Here is a 26,082-nt window from a genome sequence, read left to right on the forward strand (position 1 = left end):
GTTTATAATTTGTACAATTAACCTCCCTATGGTTCGACCCCGGTCTTGCCGGTTTATTTATTACTTCGACACTCCTGCACTTGGGAGAAGACATCAATCTTTTAGTCGTGTCATTCACTCTGATTTTTTTATGTAGCATTTGGTCCTCATTTTTTTATATTATTATTTTCTAGAGATTTTTATCAAATTATTTATTTTTTAATTTATCCTCTAATATCAATTTGGAAGAGTCATGGTTATTGCTAGTAGAGTTGCATTAGACTCATGATCAAGGTGACAAATTTAAAAGGTTAACTAGTGATATTAATCTTTTTTTATTTTTTAACACTTTGTATTCTATCTTTTTTTTCAAGTTTTTTTGAAAAATTACTGTGATACTGTGAAATCATGCATGGTTTGCATGAAGACAAACACACTAAGGTTTACTTAGGATATCTTCCCCTTGGATTTTTTTAATTTTCTTTGTTGCTTTGGTTAGATTGAAATGTAATTTTGTTGCTTTTTTTCTTGTTAATTAACATATTTTTACAATGATCATTTCTTTTTGTTTTTTAATTGGATCCATGTGATGTTGTGGGATAGGACAAGCCTATTTAATCTAGCTGTATCTATGCCCTAAATCGTGACTTCTTTTTTCTTTTTTAAAATATATTTGTGGTCTTTGATATTATTTTTAGTGCTAAGATGTTTTTTTTTTTCAGTATGCCGCAGAGCATAGGTCACAGACTAGTTTATATATTAATTGAGATTAAAAGATATATCTTTTATATTATTAATAATATATTTTAAAAAAAATTAAAATTTCTTTTGAATATTAATTTATAAAATTAAACAGGAGAATTAGTATGATTCCTAAACATTATATTTTTTTATAAAAAATTTATAAATTTTACGAGAAACTCCTTTGTTTGTTTTTCGTTAGAAGCAAGAATTGTCCAGACGCGCCGAATAGGGTCCTTCTATTTCGATTCAAATGCAATCCTGTTGTTTTGACATGATTATATAATATAGAATATTCACCAAGCTAGTAAAATTCAAGCGACAAACTAGAATGGCGTGCGCTAACATCAGCAATACTGTTGGCGGGCATGGCAGTCGGCCAACTGCTAAATATAGTTGAAATTATATTTTTTTTAAACTTATTTATTTATTTAATATGTGCGTGGGAATTGTTTTGACATGATTATATAATATAGAATATAATTTTAAAAAAATAAAAATATATATATTTCAATATATTTTCAAGTAAAAATTATATTAAAAAACAATAATTATTATATTTATAAACATCTTCAAATACTTCATAGCCATTCTAAAAGTTTTAGAAAAGTTGTGTTTTTGAAAAAAATATAATTTTTTAATTTTAAATTGTTTTTTATGTTTTTAAATTATTTTATTATATTGATGTTAAAAATAAATTTTAAAAAATAAAATAATATATTAATATATTTTTAAATAAAAAATATTTTAAAAACAATCATTATAAAAATATCAAATATTATCTTGATTTCTATCTTATTTTTGAAATAGTTTTTGTTTAGATGAAGATTAAAAAAAAACATATTATCGTGTGAAATTTTTCTGCAACAAAGACATTGTTCGATTTGCAATTAAAATAGTAAAAGAAATTGAACATAAGAATACAGATGAACCAGATAATACAATATTTCGTACCATAAAAAATATGTAATAGGTGTTTTGAAGTAAATAATTTTTTTTCTTAATTATTAAACATGTATTCCATGAAAAAAAATTCATTCTTTATCAATAAACAAGCTTTCTATTTTTTAACTTCTTAAACAAAAATTTTTTAGATAATATTTCTAATATAAAAAGGATAATTTTTTTAATTTTTTATATAAGTGAACATTATTTTTAAAAATAAAAAATATTTTTTTAGATAGTATTTTTAATACATGCAACTTTGCATGATATTTTTTTATTTTATTTAATTAATTTAATTTTTATTTCTATTTTTATTATCATTTACTTAAATAAAAAATTATTTTAATAAATAAATTTAACAAACACAAAGTAAATATTATGTATTTCAAATTAAATATTTTAATTTTTAAAGGTTTATTTTTAAGTATCATTAAGAATTATTTATTTATTTATTCACATATATAATTCTTGATTTATTTGATTATATTTATACATAAAAACTTTCAATTAAATTTAATTTTTTAAAATTATAAAAATACATTAAAAAATTCTATATATATATATATAAATTTTATAAAAACTAAATATATCTATCTCGCAACAAAATCAATAAAAAAACTTCGTCTAATCATTTCCAATCAAATCTCGCATTCAAAAGAAAAATACCTTTTTGTTCCATGACTTTTAATTCATGATGTGACAGATAAAATATTTAAAATGCAAATTTATTTAATTGTTGCAATATTTGACGACCATCAAATTGATGGAGAATAACTACTCTATTGACGTGTGAACTCCAACTAGCTTTTCCCAAGGTTTTTAGATCCATCTCTGATAAAAATGTATTTTCAACCTTTGTCAAATAAAATATAATATTTTTTAGAGCAAAAAAAAAACTAAAAATTAAGGTAAGAAATTATAAAAATAATAAATTAGTATTTTAAAATCAAAATAATAATATGTAAGAGGGATAAATATTATTCTAAAATATATGAAATATTCAGATTATCCCAACCAATTCAAGGAATAATTTTTTAAAAAATTTGGGAGAATATGCAATTAAAAAAAATACTTGAAATTTATTTGGGATAATTTGAGTAAAATGAGAAAAAAAATCAGATGATATCCAAATTGCATATTTTTTATTTATATATATTTAAAGAATTTAAAACTAAAAAGCTCGTAATTTCTCACAAATCTAATTTTGCAAAGGTAAAAACTTTTCTCTGGCGTGATGTTATCTAATTATTGAATTTTTTTAAAAGAATCTTGGGTAAAAGATTCTGAGATCTTGGGCTATCCAAATTATATGAAATTTAATTCAAAGAATCAAGTGAAGTATATTTGAGGTAATTCAAAGCTTCTCATTCACCGTCTGCCTCTCCATGCATTGCCATAATTAAAACAGGGAATTGACCTCGAATCATCTCTATATTGACCGGTCTTTAAAGGGTTAATAGGGTTTTAAATTCATACCATGGACCTACTCGTAAAACATATACTAAATTCATTTAATCTGCGTAGTTGTAATTAATTTCTGCCCCAATTATTTATCAAATCAAATGGATGTGTTTTATTTTTTATTCGTGCTCTGCTCTTTTTTTTTTTTAATAATTCATTCCTCGTGATTATTTTCAAATGGCCCCTTTGCATATCCATCGAGACAAGAGGTCCCAATCGTGGACCAATATACCTCTAGAATCTATTGCCTGCTTGCCGGCACCGGGCATGTTGATATATTTGGAAAATCAAAAGAATAAATATTTTCTTGTATTTTTTAAAAGTATTTTGCTTGAAAAATATATTAAAATATTTTTTTATTATTTTTAAAATTACCATATCAAAATTATCATAAATTACTTAAAATATATTAATTTAATATTTTTAAATTAAATATATTTTTAAAATACACTCATATATAATTTTAAACACCCGTAAGTTTATTTTTAAATACCCGGTAAGCAGGTTTGCCATCTTCCATATTCCAGCCATTTTGATTTCCCCGAGTAAAAGGCATTGAATTTAGCAGCAATTCCCTTAGTAAATTGTCTTCTTGTTTTTTTTTTTTAATAAAAAAAATTATATATAAATGAATATGTATTTACCTAATCATACTTGATAACAAAAACACACTCTAATAAAGGAGGAGTCATAGTATTATTTTATCATGATAATATTAATAAATAATAAATATTTATTATACAAATATTAATATAATGGAAACATGGTAGGTAATTGAGAGATTTTTTATATACCTAGAAATATGCGAGAAATATGATTTAAAATATAATTGAACTTATAAGAGTTGGATTCTTTCTATAAATTAGACCCATGATGTTGAACTCTACTCCTAAGCTAAGTCCATGAGAGCTAAGCTCTCCCCTTAAGACTAAGCTCATGGGTGGTGAGGCCTCAACATGTTTCTTAAGACCATAGGTTTTTAGACATGTTAAATTTAGATTAGTTAGTAGTTTCTAAAGTCTTTACAATATTTGTACTTAAAAATTTGTAAAAATAGTCGGTTATCATGATAAGTTTGTCAAATTTTCTCTATACAAGAAGCAGGCTGGAGACCCTAGGTAATATACTAGTGAGCCCGTATGTAAAGGCATACATAATGCTTGAAAAAAATTTTAAGTATGCAAGAGGGGAGCCATAAAGGAATCTATACTTAGAAAAATTTATAGGAGAGTATGGTAAGATATAAAAGACTTTATAATTATAAAGTTTTTTTAATAAGAGGAGAAGCTCATAAAAAAAAAACCTGTACTTGAAAAATTTCTAGGTGGTTGGAGGAATCTAAAGAGGGTGAGTTTATACATAAATTTTTTTTTTAAAGTCTGAGGTGAACCCATAAAGAATGAAGTCTTATTTAGAAAATTTTTAAGTGGCTAGGGAAACCCAGTAAAAAGGTGGAGCTTGTACTTAGAAACTTTCTAAATGACTAGGGAGGACCAAATGAGAGGGTAGAGCTCATACTTAGCAAATTTATAAGTGGTTAAGGGGATGCCAATGAGAGAAGGAAGCTTGCATTTAGAAAATTTCTAAGTGGTTAGGAAAACCCAATAAGAGCAAAGGGAACTATTGAGGAACTCAATAAGGAGTGATGCTATTGCATTAGCAAGATCAAGTCCATCCCTTAGAGATTGATATTATTGTATTAGTAAGTGGGACTTGCTTAGGAGATCTTATATTGATTCCTTGGATAATGATATTATTTCACTAGAGGAACCTCATATATATCCCTTAGAAAGTGATGATGTTGTACTAGGATGACCTTATACAAATCATTTCCTTTGAGAGTGATGTTATTGCACTAGAAAGACCATGTCAATTTCTTATAAGGAGAGTTGTGCTCGTTTAATAGTTGAAAGTTATCTTGTAGGTGGACCTCGCCTATCACTTCTTTTTTTTTCTAAGTGGCTATAAAAAACTCACTGAAAGTACCTATTAAAGGAGCCCAATAAGAGGGTGATGTTATTATGCTACCATCCATTGAAAAGTGATGTTATATCACTAAGAATACCTCATATATATACCTTGGAGAGTGGTGATATTGCACTAAAGAAACCCCATACCTATTCTTTAGAGGATGATGTTACTGCACTAGGGAAACAAAGTGTATTTCTTATAGAGTAGTGTTATTGTATTAGGGAGATCTTATACCCATCCTTTAGAGAGTGATGTCATTACACTAAGAAAACCTCATACCCATCTTTTAGAGAGTGATGGTATTGCACTAAAAAGACCAAGTACATCATTTAGAGTGTAATGTTATTGCATCAATTAAACTTCATTCTCATCCCATAAATAATAGTGTTATTGCACCAAAGAGACCAAATTCATCCATTGAAGAGTATTATCACTACATTAGAAAAACCTCATATCCATCACTTGAATAGTATGAAGCTCGCCTGATAGGTGAAATTTGTCCAACAAGCAGAGCTCACCTGGTACGTGGAACTCACTTCTTGTGTATCATTAGAGCCCTTATGTCCTGATGGCATCTTTTAGCGTGTCTAAGCCACATAAAAATTATAGTTATAGCCTTGGGGCAGCACTATAAGCATAATCATAAGTGTAGTCATAGACATAATCATCAATGTAATTATGGGCATCATTGCGGGTGTAGTTGCTGGCATAGCCATGTAAAGCATAGTTGTGGGCATAACCACTCGCTTAGTCATAGACATGTCATTGGCATAGCCATAAACATAACCACTAATATAATTACCATTGTATTAGGGCTTTTTCAACCATGAAAAGGACTTTTAATAAACAGTAATGAACTAACTTTTCGTTCAAGTTCCTATAGATAATGCTAATAATGATGTCCTAAAAAATCCAAGTAGCTCAAAAGCAAGACTAATGTGTTGGATAACCGGTTAATCTCGTGCTTCTAATAATTTGATCCATTCTCCCTAGCCAAGGTGGCTGGTGACTGGTGCTTAGTAAGTTAATATGACTAGTACCTGTAAAAGGTCTCATTTAGTAGATTTAAGGACTCTCAGGTATTTAAGTAAATATCTTTTTAGAGAGAGAAGATGTGATAATATTTTAGAAAGATAAACTCTAAAAATATATATATTAAAAATATAGAGAATAAAGAGATTGTGAACCTGACACTTGAAGGACTCATGAATTTTTTATAGCCTATAAGTCTTGTTCTTTTACGGTAAGTATGGGCTGAAATGTTTTTTTGTCCTAATAGCATTAATAAGGGACAAATATTCCTTACAGAAACATTAATGCAATGAAAATATAGTAGATTTTTTAGAGATTTTTTATAAATATGGATATGTAAGGAGAATAAGATCTAAAATATAACTGAGCACATGATGACTGAACTCTTCCTCTAGGTTGAGCCTATGATGGTGGGCTTTTTCCCCAGACCGAGTTTATAAGGGCTGGGCTCTTCCACTAGACTGAGCCTATAATAGTGCGTTCACCCCCTGGGGTAAGCCCATAAGAGTTGGAATCTTTTTCTAAATTAAACCTATGAGGGTTGGGTTTTTTTCTCTAGGCTAAGCTTATAACGTTGAGCACTTATCAAAGTTGAGCCTATGAATGGTTGAGACGAGGCATATTGTATGAGACTATGGGTTTTCATATTTTAAAAGTTTTTTTTAGACTTATTAAATTTGGGTTTGTCATGTGTGAATTTTGATTATGAAAAAATCAATGAAAAATAATAATGACCCATCATTTTCTGTTATTTTAATACTCTATATTATTAAAAAAAAACATGAAAACTTATGTGTTATTTTAAAAAAAAAAAATCTTTCTTTGGATGATATGATATTCATTAATCTATTTAGACATAATAAAACATTTAATTAATTTTTTTTTCTTTTAAGTCACTTTTATCAATTAAGTTGAACCTCCTTCCCCTCTAAAATTAATTTGCGTTTAGATTTAAGCTACAAATCAATTATATAAATTAATACGTCAACTAATAAATAACAAATATAGGTCTTATAATAAGTAAAAATTGATTTTTTTTAATGAAAAATAACGATCATATATGTTTATATAATTAACTTATTGGTCCGCGCTTCGTAGTGGGTCAATAATGTTTTTTCAAATATCAAAAAAATATAAAGAGTATAGAGAATAATTTAAGTGTCCTGGACTGACAGTGATTCCAAACCCAATAGTATTGGGTCTGATAGTCAAGCCAAACATTAGAAGAAAACTTGGGTCTAACTGCCTTGCCAAACCTAATGGTGTTGGGTTCGGATGGGGGTATAATGAAATTCTTCAATCCTACAGAAATGATCTGTTTTGTTTGACTGATGAAGACAACAAATAATTAGTTTTAACAAATTAATATATCTTTTTATAAAAAATATTAATACTAAATAATAAAAGAAAAGAACTTGATGTCACTCTCTTTCCTTCTAGTAAAGATCACTTCATGGCTTGATCAATTTTGAAATGAGATTCACCACCCCTCCTCCTAAATTAAATAGTACAACCTTCTCTTGAAGTAAAAACATGATCTCGGGTTGCTTTATCAGTAAAGAAATTCTATTATTGGACGAAGAAAAGAGAATTAACTAACCGTTAACCTTGAGATCTCTTGTCAGCTATCGGTAAAGGAACCTTCTGGCCGGTTAGGTTAAGTAAAGAAGGTAACCATCATTGGGGTTTATTCGTGAAAGTCAGTTCTGAAAGCTAGACCCAGTAACTTTTAGAAGAAAACTTGGGTTTAACTACCCATCCAAAAACACTGTGCAAATACTATTTACATAGACTCATTGGACTATGGACTACACTATAGACATAGATTGTTTGCATTGTGGACAATATTGTAGAACTATGGGGGCATTTTTTTTGTGATTTCTTCCAAAAATTATTGGCTCCAACTGCCTAACCAGACCCAATAGTGTTAGATCTAGCTGTCAAGCGTGACCTAACAACTTATGAAATAAAAAACAAAAAAGACAATACCTCTTGGTGCTATAGTGTTGTCCACAATGCAAATACTTTATTTCTACAGTGTAGTCCATAGTATAATGAATCTATGTACATAGTACCTACATAGTGTTTTTCCCACGTGTTTTAAAATATAGTATAATGTATTTATATGATTGTTTTTGTTTATATAGTAACATTGTTATTAAGAGTATTACTATTTTTCAACAAAAAACCCAAATAAAAAAATACTTACATAGTAATGAGTAAAAAAATTACAAATAAAATTTTATCCCAAGAATATTTCAATATATGTGATTAACACACACATGAAAGCAAAGAAACATCACTACTCCTCAAACAAAAACTTTCCAACTAAGCTTCCACATTTAACTTGCAGGTGTGGAAAAAGATTTTAAAAATCTTAAAAACTAAATCCGAGACTATAAAAAAGTATAATGATCAAATTATAAGGTGTAAATAATTATAATGGTGTAAACTTTGAAATTATAAATAAAACTAAAAGGCATCAGTGTTTTATTGTGGATTGTGCATAGTGCAATCCATAATAAAATGACTAATATCTCTCTAAAAAAACCAAATAGTTTAACACACCTTTAGAGTTAATTTTGTATTTTGATATCTTTTATTGCATAGTATAATTACATTGATGTCCTATAAAAGAAATACGTAACTAATGTCTTAGGGTTTTTTTTTTAATTTCATATTTCTTGTATAGTCTAATTACCTTATAACCCCTAGAGTTAACTTTATTTTGCCCAAGGTAAAGGGGCATTTTTGGTTTTTTAACCTTGATTTTTTTTTTTACAATTATCTTATGGGGTTAAGGGTGTTATGGTCATTTTAGAAATAATAGTGGTTAGCACATGCAAAGCACACGTCAGTAGGTAGGAGGCACTTGCGCTTTTCAGGCGGCGTGTGTTGTGTCTTTGGTTGTCGTTGGTCACCTTCAAGGACGACATTTGAAGCAGCGAGCCACCTTTTACATGGTGGGCTGACACGTTTCAGCCGTAAGGAAATGACAAAGCTCCAGCAATAATTTTTCTCCTTCTTGTTTTTTCCTCTCTCTTCCATCTCAAAATATGTGTTGGCTCTGCAAAATTACAAAGTGATCCTCAATCTTTTAATTGTATTAAATTTGATTTGTTTTTTTTTTAATTTCATTAATTGACATTTGGTTTTTTATGTGTTTTTATTAAATTTTATCATTATCCTTTTGATTCCTATTTATTTTATTTTTAATATTTTTTCTAATTAAATTTTATTTTTTGATTTCATCCATAATTATTTGATTTTAATTCCTTTTTTTTTTTAACTTGATCCTCTTTTTAATGATTGGAATTCCTTTTTATTTGGAGTTCTCTTCTTGATTGATTTTTTTTTTTTTTGCATTTTCATCCATCATTTTTAATTTTATTAAATTTTCATATCATATTTAGTGTTTATTTTATTATCATACTTTTAAAACTCGACTCGGGAGTTGACTCTCATCATGTCTCGGATCAGAGATTGGGTTAAATGATTAGGATTACAAGTATCAATTAAATTTTTTCTATTATGTAAGAAGTAAAAATAACATTATTTTTTTAAAAACATAATGGTAAAAAAAATCAATAGTTGTTGACATGGTTTTCCTCAAGCTGATTGCTTGATTTTTTATTCAGCTAAAAAGTAAAAATAATATTATTTTGATAAAAAATAATAAAGAAAAAAAATTCAGTTATAATCATTTTTCTTTTAATTGATCTTTCTTTATTTTGGATTCTTTATTTTTTAATTTCTTTTTTAAATCATTTTCTTAATTTTTTTCTTTCAATTTTATCCCTTAGCATTTTATTTCATTTGTTTTTTAATTCAATCTTGGTTCTTATTTTTTTAATTACTCTTTTTTTTTATCTTTTTTATTTTATTTTTAAGTCCCTTATTATTATTATTTTTATTTTTTATACAAAGTTTGGTCTTAATTGTTTTAATTATTATTTTTTTTCTTTTTAATTTTTTGATAGTTAAGAATTTGTTTAATGTTTTTTTTGTATTTTTTATAATCATCTGGTCTCATTCTTAAAGTTATTAGTTTTAAAGATTAACTTAATTTAACTTTGATTTTTATTTTATTTTTTAATATTATATTATTAAGTTGTGAATTTTTATTTATTTTTATTATTATTTAAATCTCTTTTTTATATTAAATAAAAATTAATCTCTCTCGCAGTTAACACGGAAAAAAATCTATTACTGTTTAACGAGAATCCTGATTACAGTAAAATAAAAAATAAAAAAGCCGTGGACACCCACATACTTCTCCAAATACAAGCAGGACCCACATCAGCCAATTTCAACACACCTTCCATCTCCTGTACAAACACCTTTTTCCGGTCCTCTTCCCTTCCCTTCCCCTCCCCTCCCTATATATTTACCTACACAAACCTAGAAACTCTCCACAAAACACAAACACAAAGAACCTCGCAAAACAATGGCCTTTCTTCGTCGATCTTTAGCCGTCTTGGCTATGTTGTCCTTGCTTTATGTTTGTTTAGCCATAGACATGTCCATTATTGATTACAACATAAAACATGGCCAAATCCCAGAAAGAACAGAGGCAGAGACAAGAAGAATCTACGAGATGTGGTTGGTTAAACATGGTAGAGCATATAATGCGTTGGGTGAGAAAGAAAGACGATTTGAGATTTTCAAGGATAACCTTAAATTTATCGATGAACATAATTCTGTTGGGAACCCGAGTTATAAACTTGGGTTGAACATGTTTGCGGATTTGAGTAACGATGAGTACCGGTCGGTTTACTTGGGTACGAGGATGGATAGGAAGAGAAGGTTGTTAAGTGGGCCAAAAAGTGAGAGGTATTTGTTTAAGGAAGGTGATGATTTGCCGGAGACTGTTGATTGGAGAGAAAAAGGGGCTGTCACCCCTGTTAAAGATCAAGGGCAGTGTGGTATGTTTTTGTTTCTTTTTTCTTTTTTCTTTTTGTTTTTATCAACAGGATGTCGTTGGACAGCAAATTTGCTGGGTCTGAGTCTCATGAAAAATAATTTCATCCCAGATTTTCCAATGTTTGTGTTTGTGTTTTATTTTGGGGGTTTAGATTTGATAACTGACGTGGGACCAGGGGCATATTTTTCTCCAAGGATGCTCTTAGTTTGGGTCTTCTCTGCTTGACCATTAAAATATCGCTATCATTTTATATTGTTATCCGTCTGTTTGTGTTTTCTTAAACTAGATATTTGGTGGGAGAAACTCTTGTTTTTTCTCCGGATTTGATTTAAGTATAATTTGAATTTTTTGATTTTCTGGATGGAATCTTTAGGTTTTAAAGATAAGATCAGCTAGAAATCGGACTATTTGATTCATATTTTATGGTAACTGAATTTGGTTTAGGTAGGATTATTTGATGTCCCACACACAGATCGAACAGTTTGGTGTCTAATTTTGGCAGCTAAAAATTTTATGAAAGCGTTCTGTTTGGCTCAGGCTATTTTCTAATGTAGAGTTTTATTTTGTTTTTTTATCAAAGGGAGTTGCTGGGCATTCTCCACTGTTGGCGCAGTGGAAGGGATAAACCAAATTGTAACTGGTAACTTGACATCTCTGTCAGAACAGGAGTTGGTGGATTGCGATAAGACATATAACCTGGGATGCAATGGAGGTCTCATGGACTATGCCTTCGATTTTATTATTGAGAATGGTGGTATTGATACCGAAGAAGATTACCCCTACAAGGCTATTGATAGCATGTGTGATCCAAATAGGGTATCTTGAATCGTTTTCCCTCCTCAAGTTTCATGTTATAGAAAATTAATATTTGATCTTTAGTCTGATCGGGATGTTGCTTATCCTTAATGTACTTGATCATTTTGTTTTTGCAGAAAAATGCTCGAGTTGTTACAATTGATGGTTATGAAGACGTTCCACAAAATGACGAGAAGTCATTAAAGAAGGCTGTGGCAAATCAACCTGTTAGTGTTGCCATTGAAGCTGGTGGAAGGGATTTCCAACTCTACCAATCTGTAAGCCCTGCACCCCATCTTACCAACCATTTTTATGCTTTGGCATCAAGGCTTAACTATGAAATTGTACAAATTATAATTTGTTTGTAATACATAATAGGCGAAAGCCTGACTCATTAACCTTCGTAGCCTTGTTACCAGAATGCATCATTTATAGTTCACTAGCTTGGAAGCAAGAAACATTTGAATTCTGAATGGGGCAATTTCCCACAAACTGAATTTTAAGTAGTCTTGTGCACGTTAATTGATTACATAGTCTTATGTTTCTTTTCTTCTTTGTTCAGGGTGTTTTTACTGGGTCATGTGGAACACAGCTAGACCATGGTGTGGTTACTGTTGGGTATGGTACAGAGCATGGTGTAGATTACTGGATTGTGAGGAACTCATGGGGTCCTGCTTGGGGAGAGAATGGGTACATCAGGATGGAGCGTGATGTTGCCAGCACTGAAACTGGAAAGTGTGGAATAGCAATGGAAGCTTCATATCCCACCAAGAAGTCTGCAAATCCCCCTAATCCTGGGCCGTCCCCTCCATCTCCAGTGAACCCTCCACCTCCAGAAAAGCCTTCCTCAGAGTGCGATGATTACTACTCATGCCCTGCTGGAAGCACATGCTGCTGCATATATCAGTACGGTGACTATTGCTTTGGATGGGGGTGCTGCCCTCTGGAGTCTGCAACTTGCTGCGACGACCATTACAGCTGCTGCCCTCACGAGTATCCTGTCTGTGACCTTCAAGCTGGAACCTGCCGAATGGTAAGTATAGTCACCTATTCCTTTAAAGACAATTTTAATGAGTTTGTGAAGGCAGCTTCTGAAATTTTAACCTTGTATGCTGCTGATATGTTACAGAGCAAGAGCAATCCATTTGGCGTTAAGGCGTTGACTCGAGCTCCTGCTAGAATTAATCAGTCTCACCAGCTTGGTGGTAGGAGGCGAGCTGGTAGGAGGTTCAGCCCTGCTTGAGATAATCCTAGGTCGTTAAGGGTCTGCTAGAGCAATATGTGGGCTAAGGTTGACCTTGTTTAGTTCAGCGAAATTTATCATCTAGTTTTTCATTACTTGTAAATTCTTTAAATTGTCTGCTGAGGAAGATGCTATAAACTTACGATTGGATCGCCTCCATTTGTAAATAATCATCATCAACGATTGATTCCCTTCAATTCTGATTTTCGTTTATGATGGTGTTTGTGGGGCTCATTGCTTAGAATCACTGCCCGCTATTCAGTTGTCTGATGAAACCCCGACGTGCACGATTGGTATCCTTCATCCATATAGAAAAAGCAAAAACTAGCTTGAAAAAATAATAAAATATAAAATAACGACGAAAAAGCTGGCTACTCCCCGGTTGTAACTATGCTTTTTGCCCTTTCAGAGAGTGGTGTTGGGTTCCTGGCTGCAGCTGCAGCTGATTTTTCTTTCTTTCTATTCTTTTTAAAGAGGGGTTACCAGTCACTGAGTCAATGGCAGCCATATCCAAAGGCACAACTAATCACAGATAAATAAATAAATATGATAGCTGTCTTTGTAGCCAAATAAGGAAACATTGGTAAGCGAGAATAATTTGTAGCTAAATAAGCAAAAACCAAGAATTTGTTGCCATTTTTTCTGTAAATTATGAACTACAAGAAAGGATTTTATCAATAGAAAAATGAAAATTATTTTTTAGAACAAGTTTTTTCTATTTTTCTTTTCTTCTAAAAAAGAATCTAAAATATTAAAAAAAAAATTAAAATCCCTACCATAAAAAGTAAGGATATGTGTTTTATTAGTATGATTTTATGCGCATTTATTGTATTAAAAAAAAAGTCAAACCAAATCCTTGTTCTCTATCTTAAAATTTTTATATTTAATAAATATGTTAATTAAAATATATACAGGTTAATTATTTTTTTATGAAAAAATTTCAATGGAACTATTTTCTTAACGTGAATAGGGATTTTCCCTTTCTATTTTTGGGTTATAATAAGAATCTTTAACATTATCCCTCGACAAGAAAAACTAAAAAATGAAGGGTTTTTACTAACTTTGTTTTTTTTTTTTTGTTTTTTTAGTTAATGTTTTTTTATTTCACCATCTAATATTAGATTTATTTTTTATTGGTTTATCTTACTTTCATAACATCAATCATAAATTTGACAAGTTAATTTGATTCACTCAATTTTTTTTTCTTAAATTAACTTTTTTTTAATTTTATTATTTAATATTAAATTGATTGAGAATTAAACTATATGATTTGTTTTATTTGCTTTCTATTAGGTTACTCCGACATCATGACTCGAAAATAGTGTTTAACGGTTTAACTTGAGTTGATTTAAGTTTTTTTTGTATATTTTTTAAACTGAAGAGGGGTTTTTAATGCATCCCTCATCAGAAAAACATTATTCATTTGAATATGTTTGTTTTTTTTCAATTAATTTTTTTCAATTATTATTTAATATTAGATTTGTTTTTTATTGAGTTATTTAATTTTCATGACACGAATCACAAGGGTAGCAGGTTAATTTAGATGGCTTAAGTTTTTTTCTTAATTAACTTTTATTTTCTACTTCCATCCTTTGATATTTGATTGACTGAGAATTAAATATCATTATTTATTTGGTTTGTTTTCTATTAGGTTATTTTGACATCATACATGAAAATAATGCCTAACGAGTTAACTCGAGTTAACTTTAGTCATTTTTTATGTTTTTTTTAATAGAATTTTTATATAATTTCATCATATGCAACATTGGATCAATTGATAATTAAGATTAGTAATTTATTTTAATTTTATTTATTGAAAGACATATTGATCTCATAATTAGGGTTGCGTGTTTTAGTATTTAACCCTAGTTGAATCAAATTTGAAAAGTTAACCAAGTTTAAATAGTGTTTTTTTTTAAATGTTATCCTAGTCTTATAGATTGAATTATGAGTTTATCAGATTAACTTAGATTTTGTTTAGGTTCTTTACTTAATTGATTTTTTTTTAAGCTCGTTCTTCAAAACTAGGCTGATTTAAAATTAAATTTTATAATTTATTTTAATTTGCTTCCTATAAGTTTTTCAGTTTTATAACATTGATCATAAGTTTGATAAGTTAACTTGAATAACTTTTTTAGATCTTTTTAATTGATTTTTTTTTAATTTCACTATTTAATATTGGGTTGACTGAGAATTAAGTTTTTATAATTTATTTTTATTTGTTTTTTATAGAGTTATCATAATTTTATAATCGGAGTTGTGAATTTAATATGTTGACACAGATCAATCTATATATATTGTTATTTTAATATTAGAAAAGGATATCATCTTGAAATGTTTTTAGTTCAACTTTATTTTTATATATCATTTTGAATTATTTTTGGACTCATAAAATCTACTGAGTCATATTAAATTAACTCTTATATAATTTAAAATATTTTACTAATAATTTAATAATTTTTAAATAATTTTTTATATTAAAAAAATTTAACCCGACTCACACCACCACTTATCAGTATGATGTGGTATGTGATTTATTTATGCTAACTACTAAATTAACAATTTTCTAAACGGTACCGTTTCCTTGCGCCTGGTCTTCTCTGACACCCCGCCCCTGTAAAATGGTCAATGTGCATTCCCCATATGTCTCTACCGTTGGATCACAACAAAAGACAATCAGCAATCACCATCACGCTTACTATTTTTGATAACCAATTGACCAAACCGATCACGTGAAGTAACGCGATCACCAACAAACAATTTCATTTCATTAACTGATAACCTCAATCTCCATAAATCCCGCCTCTCCCTCCCTCCCAAACCCTAATTTATCTTTCACAAATCGAATCTCAATCAGGTAACAATCACTGCCTTAGATCTCAAATCGTTGCATTCAGTTTGCTCTTTCGTTATTTTCAATCCAAATTCACATCTCTTTTATTGTTTAATCACCGTGATTTTCGTTTGAATCTAAATCCTCGTAATCTGATTTTAGTTTACTACTGCGTGGATCGACAATTTTTTAATGCTTTTGATTATCAAGTAGGTTTAGTGGGCTGCAAGCCTAAGTTTGATTCAAATGACTCAGTTTTCTCAAAATGGGAGTGGAAGCAGCATGTTTTTTAATAAGCGCTTTGGGCTTTGGTTCTATATTACATTTGAATTGTTTCCATGGTATTCATTTATGATGGTTGTTGTGGTAAGTGGAGTAATTGCTTATGACGCTCTTATGTTTTTTTTTTTACCTGCAGTAGTTTGCAATAGTGACTATCTATGTTGGTTTCTTAAGCATTGCTGTTCAATAATCATCAAGACATTTGAGAACAAGAATGGATTCTGAATCTGCTGATACACCACCTCCATCTGTTAAAGCTCCTGATACACAACATCCTCCAGCTGCTGCTGATCCCGTGCCTGAGAATCCTGCAAGTGATGCGCCATCAAAACTCTCTGCAGCTGGCATAACGTCATGGGCCAAAAGTTTAAAAATCCCCCAGCCATTGACTTCCTCGCCAGATGACTCACCAACTAGCAACGCTGGAAAATCAACCTTTGCACGTTTTACTAGTGGATTTGGACTGCGCCTGTCTCCAAAATCTCCTGCAGCAGATGATAGTCCTGAAGGAACTTCAGCAACTTCACAATCTGGCTTATTTGGAACAATCACTAAAGGGTTAGTTGATACATCTAAGAATGCAGTGAAGGCAGTGCAGGTCAAAGCTCGGCATGCTGTCTCTCAAAATAAGCGAAGATATCAGGTAGGATGATGGCTGCTGTAAAATTGTTGTAGTCTTGTGTAACGGGATCATATATTGCTTTCCTTTTGGTTTCATTCTTGTTCTTTCTGTGTTTTGCTTAAAATTGCTTCCATGATTTCTTGGTGGGGATTCTTTTTTAAACAATTTATCCGAGAAGAGATATTATGTTCTGAAACTACATAAATTGTTCGTACCCTTTATTTTTCTGTTGACTATCTTTGTTGTTTACTTTGTTATTGGCGTAGCATATCTTTTATTGAGGGTGTCTGAGATAGAAGTTGCTCATACATGTTTAGAAATTGAGCCGCATTCCTAATTGACACCTAGCTTACTGGGATTTTATGAATATAGGATCACAAGGGTAAAGTCACAAGAAGGATAATTCATGCTTATTTTGTAATAGTTTATCTTCATTTAGGATTTTATTTTATTTTCAGCTTTACATCTGATGATAATTTTGGGTGTATCTCTCTCTCCAGGAAGGAGGTTTTGATTTGGATATGACATATATCACAGAGAATGTAATTGCCATGGGGTTTCCTGCTGGTGATATGAGTTCTGGTTTTTTTGGATATGTCGAGGTAAGCTAGTCAATTTGAACTGTAAAGTAGCCATATTGTTGTAATTAAATATTTCACTGTTAATGCATCATGCTATCTGATGCAGGGATTCTACAGAAACCACATGGAAGAAGTGATCAAGTTTTTTGAAACCCATCACAAGGTAATAATGCATTCAGTGATATGTATGTTATGTCTTTCTCAATTTTTTTTTTTTTTAACTTTATACTGCTTTGTTCCATGTCAACTATTGTAACATGCATTCATTTGATAATTGGCTTGTTCATTGTTGGGAGATTATATTTTATGTGACAACACACTTTACCATAGAACTGTTCTGTTTCATTTTGTCAATATTTTCTGCTTGGAAGGGAGTGGCGCTTGTCCTGGTTGATGCAATGTGCTGCACTTTCTGCTTAATTTGGAATCTGACATTGAATTGTACAAATCATCTAAATTCATGCATGTGTGATTTGGATCAAGTGGCTCCATGCATGAAATTTGTGGTTAGCAATCTATGCATGCAACATGCCTTCTGAGTTTCAGCTACAGTTGCATTCATTGATAGTTTCCCTCTTGATAAGAATGCTGAGTTCCACTTCATGTGATCTTAATTTGCTGTCCTCCTTTCAAAGATGACTCTAGCTAATGGGTGGTTATAAGTTATATCTTTTACTCTATGTTGCTAATATAGTTGTTTTTTTGGGGCCATGCTCAGCTCTATTTAAATAAAAAAGACACCTTTTGGTTCTGAAGTTAGCTTCTCCATTCATGAAGCTGTTGAATCTTAATCTTTATTTCATTTCTAGTATCAAAATATTCTGTTTTAACTTTGATTCACTTTCTATGTGCAGGACAAGTATAAAGTATACAATCTTTGTTCTGAAAGGCTGTATGATGCATCATTGTTTGAAGGAAAGGTGAATGCAACATTACCTATTTTGTTGTTTCATGTTTAATGTCAATCTTGCTGAGGCTGTTCCTGATATGGACTAAGTGCCTGGAGGAAAGCCATATGGTTGATTCTTATATCTTCTATGTTGAACACTTGCATCAGGTGGCTAGTTTTCCATTTGATGACCACAATTGCCCCCCAATTCAGCTAATAACATCATTCTGTCAAAGTGCTTACTTGTGGTTGAAGGAGGATATTGAGAATGTCGTGGTTGTGCACTGTAAGGCTGGGATGGCACGAACAGGGCTGATGATTTCTAGCCTTCTTCTTTACTTAAAGGTCAGATATATGACAAATTCCTTAATAAAGAGGAATTGGAAGGGACATAGAGTGACATACTTCTGTTTTCTGGCTGAGATTCATCTGTAAACTCATTTTCCATCTTTATGCAGTTTTTCCCTACCGCAGAGGAGTCTATTGACTACTACAACCAGAAGAGGTGTTTTGATGCAAAAGGACTTGTTCTGCCCAGTCAAATTGTGGGTTCATTATTGCATTTATTTATTAAAAAATGCACATTGAGGATACTTCCTCTATATGTTGAGGTTCTGTATTTCTTGTCTAAGTTTTTCTTTCTTTTTTGAAGAGATATGTAAAATATTTTGAGCGTATCTTAACATACTTCAATGGAGAAAGCCAGCCTGGGCGTAGGTATACTTCTGGTTCAATGTTTTTTTTTTTGTTGCAAGCATCTATGTTTTTGTTGTTACTGACAACACCATTTAAGCAGGTGCATGCTCAGGGGATTTCGGCTTCACAGGTGCCCTTATTGGATCAGGCCGTCAATTACCATCTCTGATCATAATGGTGTGTTTTGTTATTTATGCTATGCCTTTTTTATTTAGCTTGGCAATCCATTTGACCTCAAGAAGGTCAATGTCTGCTCATTTTGTTCAAGTTGTTCCCCCTTCATACTTTATTATAAAAAATTAACTGGGTCTGCTCTATTTGATGGTTTTATTTGTGTATATTTAGCTTATTGATTGATCTGACCTTATTCTCAGATATGATTTCTTTTTTGTGAACTCTGTAACCTGTCTGTCTTTGTCTTTTGTAATGTTTAGTTTGTAGGACTACATTGCATAGGCTTGGGTACTAGCTCCCTTTTGTTTCTCTATCTATTTCTTTCTTAATAATATTTTGATGAATTGAAAGACAGCTATAGACTCAATCCTTGCCCAATTCTAACATGTGTGTGTGTCTGCCACTCAAGCTTATGAGTGTATACACTTGTAGAAGAGGTATATCCATAGTACATTGAGATTGGGCATATAATTTTTGAATAAAAATAAAGGCAGCCCAAATTTTAGTGAAAATAATACACTACCATGCTACCTTTAGTTTGGATTTCTCTAATGCTCTCCCATTCACAGGTGTTCTCTTCTCCTCAAAAAAGCATCCCAGAACCAAGGATTTGTCGGTAGGTCTCCTTGGGTACATGGCAGCAATAAGTAACGTGTCAACAACACTCCATTAAAAGTTTTCTTTTGGATCGCTTTGTCCATCCCAAGATTTTTTTAAAATTTATTCTAAACTCTGCTTCATCCTTGTAGGCATTTGAGTTTTCACAAATGCTTCTTTCCTTCTGCAGCCAGAAGATTACTGGTTTAGTGCTCCCAAGAAAGGGGTTATGGTATTTGCTTTGCCAGGGGAGCCTGGTCTGACGGAGGTGACTGGAGACTTCAAAGTTCATTTTCATGACCGCCAAGGGGATTTTTACTTGTACGTTCCCTGGTCTTCTCCCTTGTGAATGGATCTCTTTTTAGATTTTAAGAATAGAAAATGAAGTGCTTTACTTGTGCTCCTTTGGAATTTCAGTTGGTTGAACACGCAGTTTATGGAGAACAGAAAAATCTTGAACACCAGTGATATTGATGGGTTTGATAAGGTAAAGGACCTTGAACATTTTGTTGTTAATTTTTTATCTGAAAAATTGCTTGTCCTTGGAGCAGCAATAACTAACTAATTGTGGATAGCTTGATTTTATTTATTTATTATTAACTAGAGTGAGAATGGCTGTAACTTTGTTGATATCAATGTTTTCAACATTCTCTATCTACATAATAATATGGCTGGATTTTTGTGCAGAGGAAACTGCCTTCCCCAGGATTTCAGGTTGAGGTTGTGCTAGTAGATTATGATGGCACTGTTTCAACCAGGTCAAATGTTGAAACTGCTGTGAAGAAATCAGATGAAGGTTCAAGTACTGCTCCTGCATCAGTTGATGCGGGCACAACTGCACCAAACCAAAATAAAGACTCAGCAAGTAATGATAAAGATGATGTGTTCTCGGATAGTGAGGCAGAGGAATCAGTATCTTCCAAACAAAAGCAGGCTCAAGCATCCTCTGCAGGGGGTGAAACAGCTGCCACACCTGCCCCTAGTTCTGGAACTGACAACAAAACAGAAAAAGTCGCCAGTTTAACCCAAGCAACTGAACAGTTTTCTGTGGGAAACACGGGCTCCCAGCAGTCGCATGCCCCCGCCCAGCCTAAAATTGAAGCCGTGGGTGGAACTGTTTCAAGCCTTGAGGCTAACAACACCCAGAGTGAATTCAAGGCAATGGCTGCTGATGCATCTGTTTTTACCTTTGGAGATGATGAAGACTACGAGAGTGAGTGAGCAAGGAGGAGCACTCGTGTCCCTCCTGCAAAGATCTGTACATAAATCAGTTTGCTGGTCATGCGCTTACCTGTTGGTGATGTGTTCCGCCTAGGTCTTTATCTGGCTTGTTATTTTTGGTTATTCAAAAGGCAGGCTGGAGGCGACAATAATCAGTGCATTATTTTGTGGCATCAGATTTTAGTGGGAATTGTTTCATTACTTTTATTGAGAAAAAGTTGTACTGCTCTGTACATTAGTAAATTGATATTATTTGGAAAGGGTTATAAGCAAATTTGCTTCTGCTTCTTCCTTTGAATTTCAAAAACATACGCTGTTCTGTGCCAGGCTCTTCCGCCGGCTGCCCTCGAAAACAATTTCACGGAAATCATGGGTTTGCCTACACGGCTCGCGACCTGGTTCTTGCTTTTGTTCGAGATTGTGACCGTCAGCAAAGAGCCACGAACAGAACAGCCCAAGCCCATTGCTTTATCTGCACGTGAAGAATAGTATTTAACCTCATTATTGGCAGACCTGACCATTTCAGCTACTTGGATCATCGCTGTAAGACATCGTCTTGGTCAATGTCAATAAAAGACGCAGTGAAGGTGGGCCTTCTTTTCGTTCTTTTTTGAAAAATAATGAAGGTGGGCCCCCTAGTTGCCTTCCAGATTGTACATGTCCTGGGTCAGCAGGCTGTATCTCTTAATTTAAAGAACAGATACTTAAAACAAAACATTGTGCTCACTTGTTTGTAGCTGGTGAAGTGATCTACAATTATTCCAAGGAATAATCTAATTTTATGGCTAAGAATGTGTCGTATTTGGTAACCTTATTTTGTTCATTGAAAAATTCTTTGTTCAATAAACTTTAATGGATCTATATAATCGAACCGGTCCTCTCGATTAGTTAGGTTTTGATTTCTAAATCTCCATTCCTTTTCTCCCAGGCCTTAATCTAGAATCACCGAAAATCTTATGAGTTTTTCTTGCATACGATAAAAGAATTGAAATTCAAACCTGAGAAATGACTCGGTGTTATAAAAAATCGAAGGTATAATTTGAAACTCTTGACACTTGTTGCTGGAAATACATTGTGTGTAAGATAATGTTTGTTTTAATGTTAAAAAAATAAAATTTTAAAAATAAAAAAATAATAATTTAAAAAACAAACATTAATAATAGGGTTGGAATAATTAATACGTCTTATCTTTTTAAAAATTATATGGAAATACTGCAAATCATATTTATAAACATTTTAATTTTTTTTGTTAAAAATAATTTTTTTTGTATATTTTAAATTATTTTGATTCATTAATCTTAAAAATAAATTCTAAAAAATAAAAAATTATTTTAATATAAAAAATACTTTAAAAAACAATTATAAATATATTTTTAAAAAGATCCAGATAAACAAGAAGAAGTCATCTCCCTTTTTTTTTATTTCCAATTTCTACCTCTACTCGGACAAGAAGAATACTTTTAATTTTTTATAATAATAGAAAAACTCAATGCTATATTTTTTTTTCCAGAAAAAAATTAAGCAAGAAAACGTTGACATCAACTTAAAAGAAAGAAGAAGAGGGGGCTGAATCTGATTAGGCAGGAGACTCGTGGCCAAAAAGAAAGAGCGTGTCACTGACGAAGGCGCGTAAACCAGTTTCCAAACATTAAAAACGAAATTACCCAGAAAATCACTGCAGTTTTTCTTTCTTCAACTCTAAGGACCCGTGAAAAAACAACCAGACACGCCCTGACGCGCATATATAAACGTGCTGCTTAGAACCAAGCTGCCATTGATTAATCAGCCTCGGACGTGGTTTTATTTCAAAGTCAACCGTATTGTGGATAAATATTACAAGCCTCCTCCTTTTTCTTCTCTCATATCTATCTTTGTAAAATGTCGGTTTCTGGTATTCAAGGCCATCTTCTTGAAGTCACCGGTATATTTTTTCTCTTAATTTTGTTTTATTACACGTGATTAAGCAAACCCTTTATTTCGTTCTTCTTTTTGTGTTTTGAAATTGATTGTTATTTGTTATTTGTTTTTTTATGCAGTTGTTGGGTGTACTAAATTGAAGGACACTGAATGGATCTCGAGACAAGATCCTTACGTTTGTGTTGAATATGGTAGCAATAAGTTTCGCACTAGAACCTGCACTGGTACTTAATCTTCTATTACTCTGCACATAGATCTCAATCTGGCTTTAATTTGAAGTTTATTTTGAGCAGAACTGGTGTTTATAATGATTGGTTTTTTTAGATGGAGGCAAAAATCCTACATTCCAAGAGAAGTTTGTCTTTACACTAATTGAAGGGTTAAGAGAGATAGGTGTTGCTGTTTGGAACAGCAATACCCTAACTTTTGATGATTTTATCGGCAGCGGAAAGTAATTAGTCTTCAACCTCTTTTACTTAATTATGCTTTTCTCTGTTGATCCTTTTGGCTTTAATTTGACTTTGATTTTTTTTTTGTTTATGTTACTGTGTATAGGATTCAATTGCAGAAGGTTCTATCGCAGGGTTTTGACGATACAACTTGGCCACTTCAAACTAAAACTGGAAGGTAATTATAACTGCAATTTGCATGATTTAACTGCGAAAGAGGATCGGTCTAGCTTTATCTGTTAAGTTCCCTTTCATTGAATGCCAATATTCTGAAATAGTGATTTCTGTTTGATTAGAATGGGGCGATTAGCTTCTTTTGAAAAACATGTGTTCTGATTTTGATGGTTTGTACATAGAATTAATGCTGGATTGGTAAAGTTGGGGCCTGAGCCCGAGACTTTTTGTCTCCGGTTTTGCAAGAGTACTAATGAGATACCATTTGGTATATTGCGTTGAATTCATATCAAAGAAGGAAAATGAAGATTTTAGACATTGAATTGGATGTCAGTTAGAGTGCATTTCTACAGATACGAGATTTTTTTGCATTGAAAAGCTGTTGTATGATTTGATTTTGTGGTGATGTTATACCAATATTGGAAATCAATTGCAAATTAATTTCGGTGCTTTCCACTCTATTTACTTTCAGTTTATCAACTTTTATGTGGTAGATTTCTTCCCACTGGCCACTGAATGCTATTTCTTGCAATTTGGTGAGGTTTCTCCGGCTGTATGCATTCATTTTGGTGAGGTTCTTCCATCTGTATGCGTTCAACTTTGTGAGGCAAAGATGGGGAAGAAATGACCACTCAAGTTTGAAACACAGGACTAGGATATTGCCTTAATGCTTTGTGGAGGATGTCGTCTTTCCATTTTGAGGCTGAAAGAATACAACTCTCTGCTTCTCTTTAGAGTGACCATATTATTTTTGGGGCAGATATGAAGTGGCTCATATGCATATTTCATCCTTATACTATGTTTGTTTAGGAGGGTTGAGGGGTAGAGAAGGAAAAGATGGGGTTAAAACCCTCCCCATCTTTGTTTGGTTTTCACTATTAAATGGAAGGAAAGGTGGGGTTTGGAGTGTTCAAACCGTTCAAATAAATTAAAAATCTTAACACCCCAAATTAGGGTGTTTAGTGGGGTTAAGATTATTAAATGACACAAATAACCCCTACTAAGAATAAGAAATGTTTAATGGGGTTAAGATTATTAAAATGACACATAATCTTTACTAAGATTAAAAAACTAACTACTTTTTACCCATTAAGGCTATTTTTGTAATTCAATAGTAACTCTTACCTTTTTTTTTTAATCTTCATTCCCTTCCTTTCCATTCCATTCCCTTGCATAACCAAAAAATAAGTGTTTAGGGAACTTGGTAGTGCGGCGTGGTGTGGTTGGAACTGTGTTTTCCACCAATCATAATTTTAAAAGTGTGGTTAATCAACACACACCACGGTTTTGCATGGGTCATACTAAAAACTCTCTTGAAACCTTGGTTAACAAAAAACTACAATTTGTAGCTTTTCTTAGACCTACATTTTCAAACTGCAACCCCAAAAACTACCATAATGCCAAATGCACACCAACCCCACCCTTCCATCCAAACATGGTGTTAATAAATTTTCACAACCCCTCCATTCCTCTACCAAATTAGTTAGGCTAATTTCATATCCCACAAAAAGTTGCATTGGTACTCCTGGATTAGATATCAATAAACCAAATATGCTGCGTCATTGATAACAGACGCATGCACTGCCATGTTTTTGCTCCAAATCATGATGTGTGAGTTCACTGGTTACGTATGTATTTCGCCTGTTTGGTACTAGTCTCATAGCACATCTTTTCTGTGCATTTGTTTTTTCCCGTGATCACAGGTATGCTGGAGAAGTAAGATTGATAATACACTATGCAAATGCCAATGTAAGCTATCTCTATGATGCTGTTACAACTTACAATTACATATACTGAAAGTGCTCTTATCTTTTATGAAGATTTTTGATTGGTGGAAGCTGAATAACTGTGTATTATTTCTTGCAGAAAGCAGCAGCAGGCTATGCTCCTTCAGCACCACTATATGGAGCCCCTGCTCCTCAAGTCTCATATTACTCTGCACCACCACCAGCACATGGAGCTCCTTATGGACAACCATCGACAGCATACACAGGTTCATCTCCTTATCCATCATACCCTCCTAGTTCAGCTTATCCACCATCAGCGTATCCCCCACCACCAGCTGCAACTTATCCTCCTGCACCGTATCCTGCTCCTTCAGCATATCCTCCACAACCATATCCACCTCCACCTCAAGCTTCACCCTACTATCCTCCAGGTAACTGAACGGTTCATTTTCGTACTTAGAGAGTCAAAGACTGATATTCTTTCTGGTAATAATGTTAAAATAACCATTTTGACTCTTTTTTTTCCCCCCTCCAGGCCCGTTTCCTGGAATCTATCCTCCACCACCGCACTAAAGTGATGCTTCAGGATGTCCAGTGTGAAGAAGCAACAAGTAGAATGAACTGCTTTGTAAAGAACACTAGGTTTTAGTGATGCTAGTTTTTCCTCCACCTTAAGGAGTTCTTTATATTTCTTGACCAAGTATTTTCCATGGATATATCTCACTTTGCAAGATAATTTTATTACTCGTTGTGTGCTTTCTTGGGCTGTTAATGACCAGCTGTCGCAGCGTGTTTCAGTAATATAAAGAGTTCAGTGTCCTTTCATTCA

General features: G+C 32.2%; 3 protein-coding genes across 3 annotated transcripts; all 3 read left to right on the forward strand.

Annotated features, from left to right (window-relative positions):
• Positions 1 to 10,448: 10,448 nt before the first annotated feature.
• Positions 10,449 to 13,305, forward strand: LOC105107796 (cysteine proteinase RD21a-like). The gene is made up of 5 exons (XM_011001840.1): positions 10,449 to 11,054; positions 11,634 to 11,869; positions 11,986 to 12,126; positions 12,411 to 12,881; positions 12,978 to 13,305. The coding sequence occupies exons 1-5, from the start codon at positions 10,577 to 10,579 to the stop codon at positions 13,089 to 13,091; spliced, it is 1,440 nt and encodes a 479-aa protein (XP_011000142.1). The 5' UTR covers positions 10,449 to 10,576; the 3' UTR covers positions 13,092 to 13,305.
• Positions 13,306 to 16,403: 3,098 nt separating this feature from the next.
• LOC105107797 (phosphatidylinositol 3,4,5-trisphosphate 3-phosphatase and dual-specificity protein phosphatase PTEN-like) lies at positions 16,404 to 21,276 on the forward strand. Its single transcript, XM_011001841.1, has 12 exons — positions 16,404 to 16,849; positions 17,329 to 17,430; positions 17,516 to 17,572; positions 18,264 to 18,329; positions 18,467 to 18,643; positions 18,757 to 18,843; positions 18,951 to 19,015; positions 19,095 to 19,171; positions 19,738 to 19,784; positions 19,956 to 20,086; positions 20,183 to 20,252; positions 20,453 to 21,276. Exons 1-12 carry the CDS (start codon positions 16,421 to 16,423, stop codon positions 20,984 to 20,986), a joined length of 1,842 nt encoding a protein of 613 aa, XP_011000143.1. The 5' UTR covers positions 16,404 to 16,420; the 3' UTR covers positions 20,987 to 21,276.
• Positions 21,277 to 22,749: 1,473 nt separating this feature from the next.
• On the forward strand, positions 22,750 to 26,082 carry LOC105107799 (Calcium-dependent lipid-binding (CaLB domain) family protein). Its single transcript, XM_011001842.1, has 7 exons — positions 22,750 to 22,907; positions 23,023 to 23,127; positions 23,228 to 23,354; positions 23,459 to 23,530; positions 25,230 to 25,275; positions 25,393 to 25,684; positions 25,789 to 26,082. The coding sequence occupies exons 1-7, from the start codon at positions 22,865 to 22,867 to the stop codon at positions 25,824 to 25,826; spliced, it is 723 nt and encodes a 240-aa protein (XP_011000144.1). The 5' UTR covers positions 22,750 to 22,864; the 3' UTR covers positions 25,827 to 26,082.

Source organism: Populus euphratica, unplaced genomic scaffold, assembly GCF_000495115.2.
Source record: "Populus euphratica unplaced genomic scaffold, PopEup_1.0 scaffold166.1, whole genome shotgun sequence".
Classification (NCBI taxonomy): Eukaryota; Viridiplantae; Streptophyta; class Magnoliopsida; order Malpighiales; family Salicaceae; genus Populus; species Populus euphratica.

Bases quoted from the DNA above. Each gene is read 5' to 3' on its own strand.
- LOC105107797 (XM_011001841.1), top strand. From the start codon at position 16,421: ATGGATTCTGAATCTGCTGATACACCACCTCCATCTGTTAAAGCTCCT. The intron at 16,850-17,328 runs GTAGGATGATGG...CTCTCTCTCCAG, and splicing joins AAAATAAGCGAAGATATCAG to GAAGGAGGTTTTGATTTGGA. The intron at 18,330-18,466 runs GTGAATGCAACA...CACTTGCATCAG, and splicing joins CATCATTGTTTGAAGGAAAG to GTGGCTAGTTTTCCATTTGA.
- LOC105107799 (XM_011001842.1), top strand. From the start codon at position 22,865: ATGTCGGTTTCTGGTATTCAAGGCCATCTTCTTGAAGTCACCG. The intron at 23,355-23,458 runs GTAATTAGTCTT...TACTGTGTATAG, and splicing joins GATTTTATCGGCAGCGGAAA to GATTCAATTGCAGAAGGTTC. The intron at 23,531-25,229 runs GTAATTATAACT...CCGTGATCACAG, and splicing joins CTTCAAACTAAAACTGGAAG to GTATGCTGGAGAAGTAAGAT.
- LOC105107796 (XM_011001840.1), top strand. From the start codon at position 10,577: ATGGCCTTTCTTCGTCGATCTTTAGCCGTCTTGGCTATGTTGTCCTTG. The intron at 11,870-11,985 runs GTATCTTGAATC...TTGTTTTTGCAG, and splicing joins GCATGTGTGATCCAAATAGG to AAAAATGCTCGAGTTGTTAC. The intron at 12,127-12,410 runs GTAAGCCCTGCA...TTCTTTGTTCAG, and splicing joins ATTTCCAACTCTACCAATCT to GGTGTTTTTACTGGGTCATG.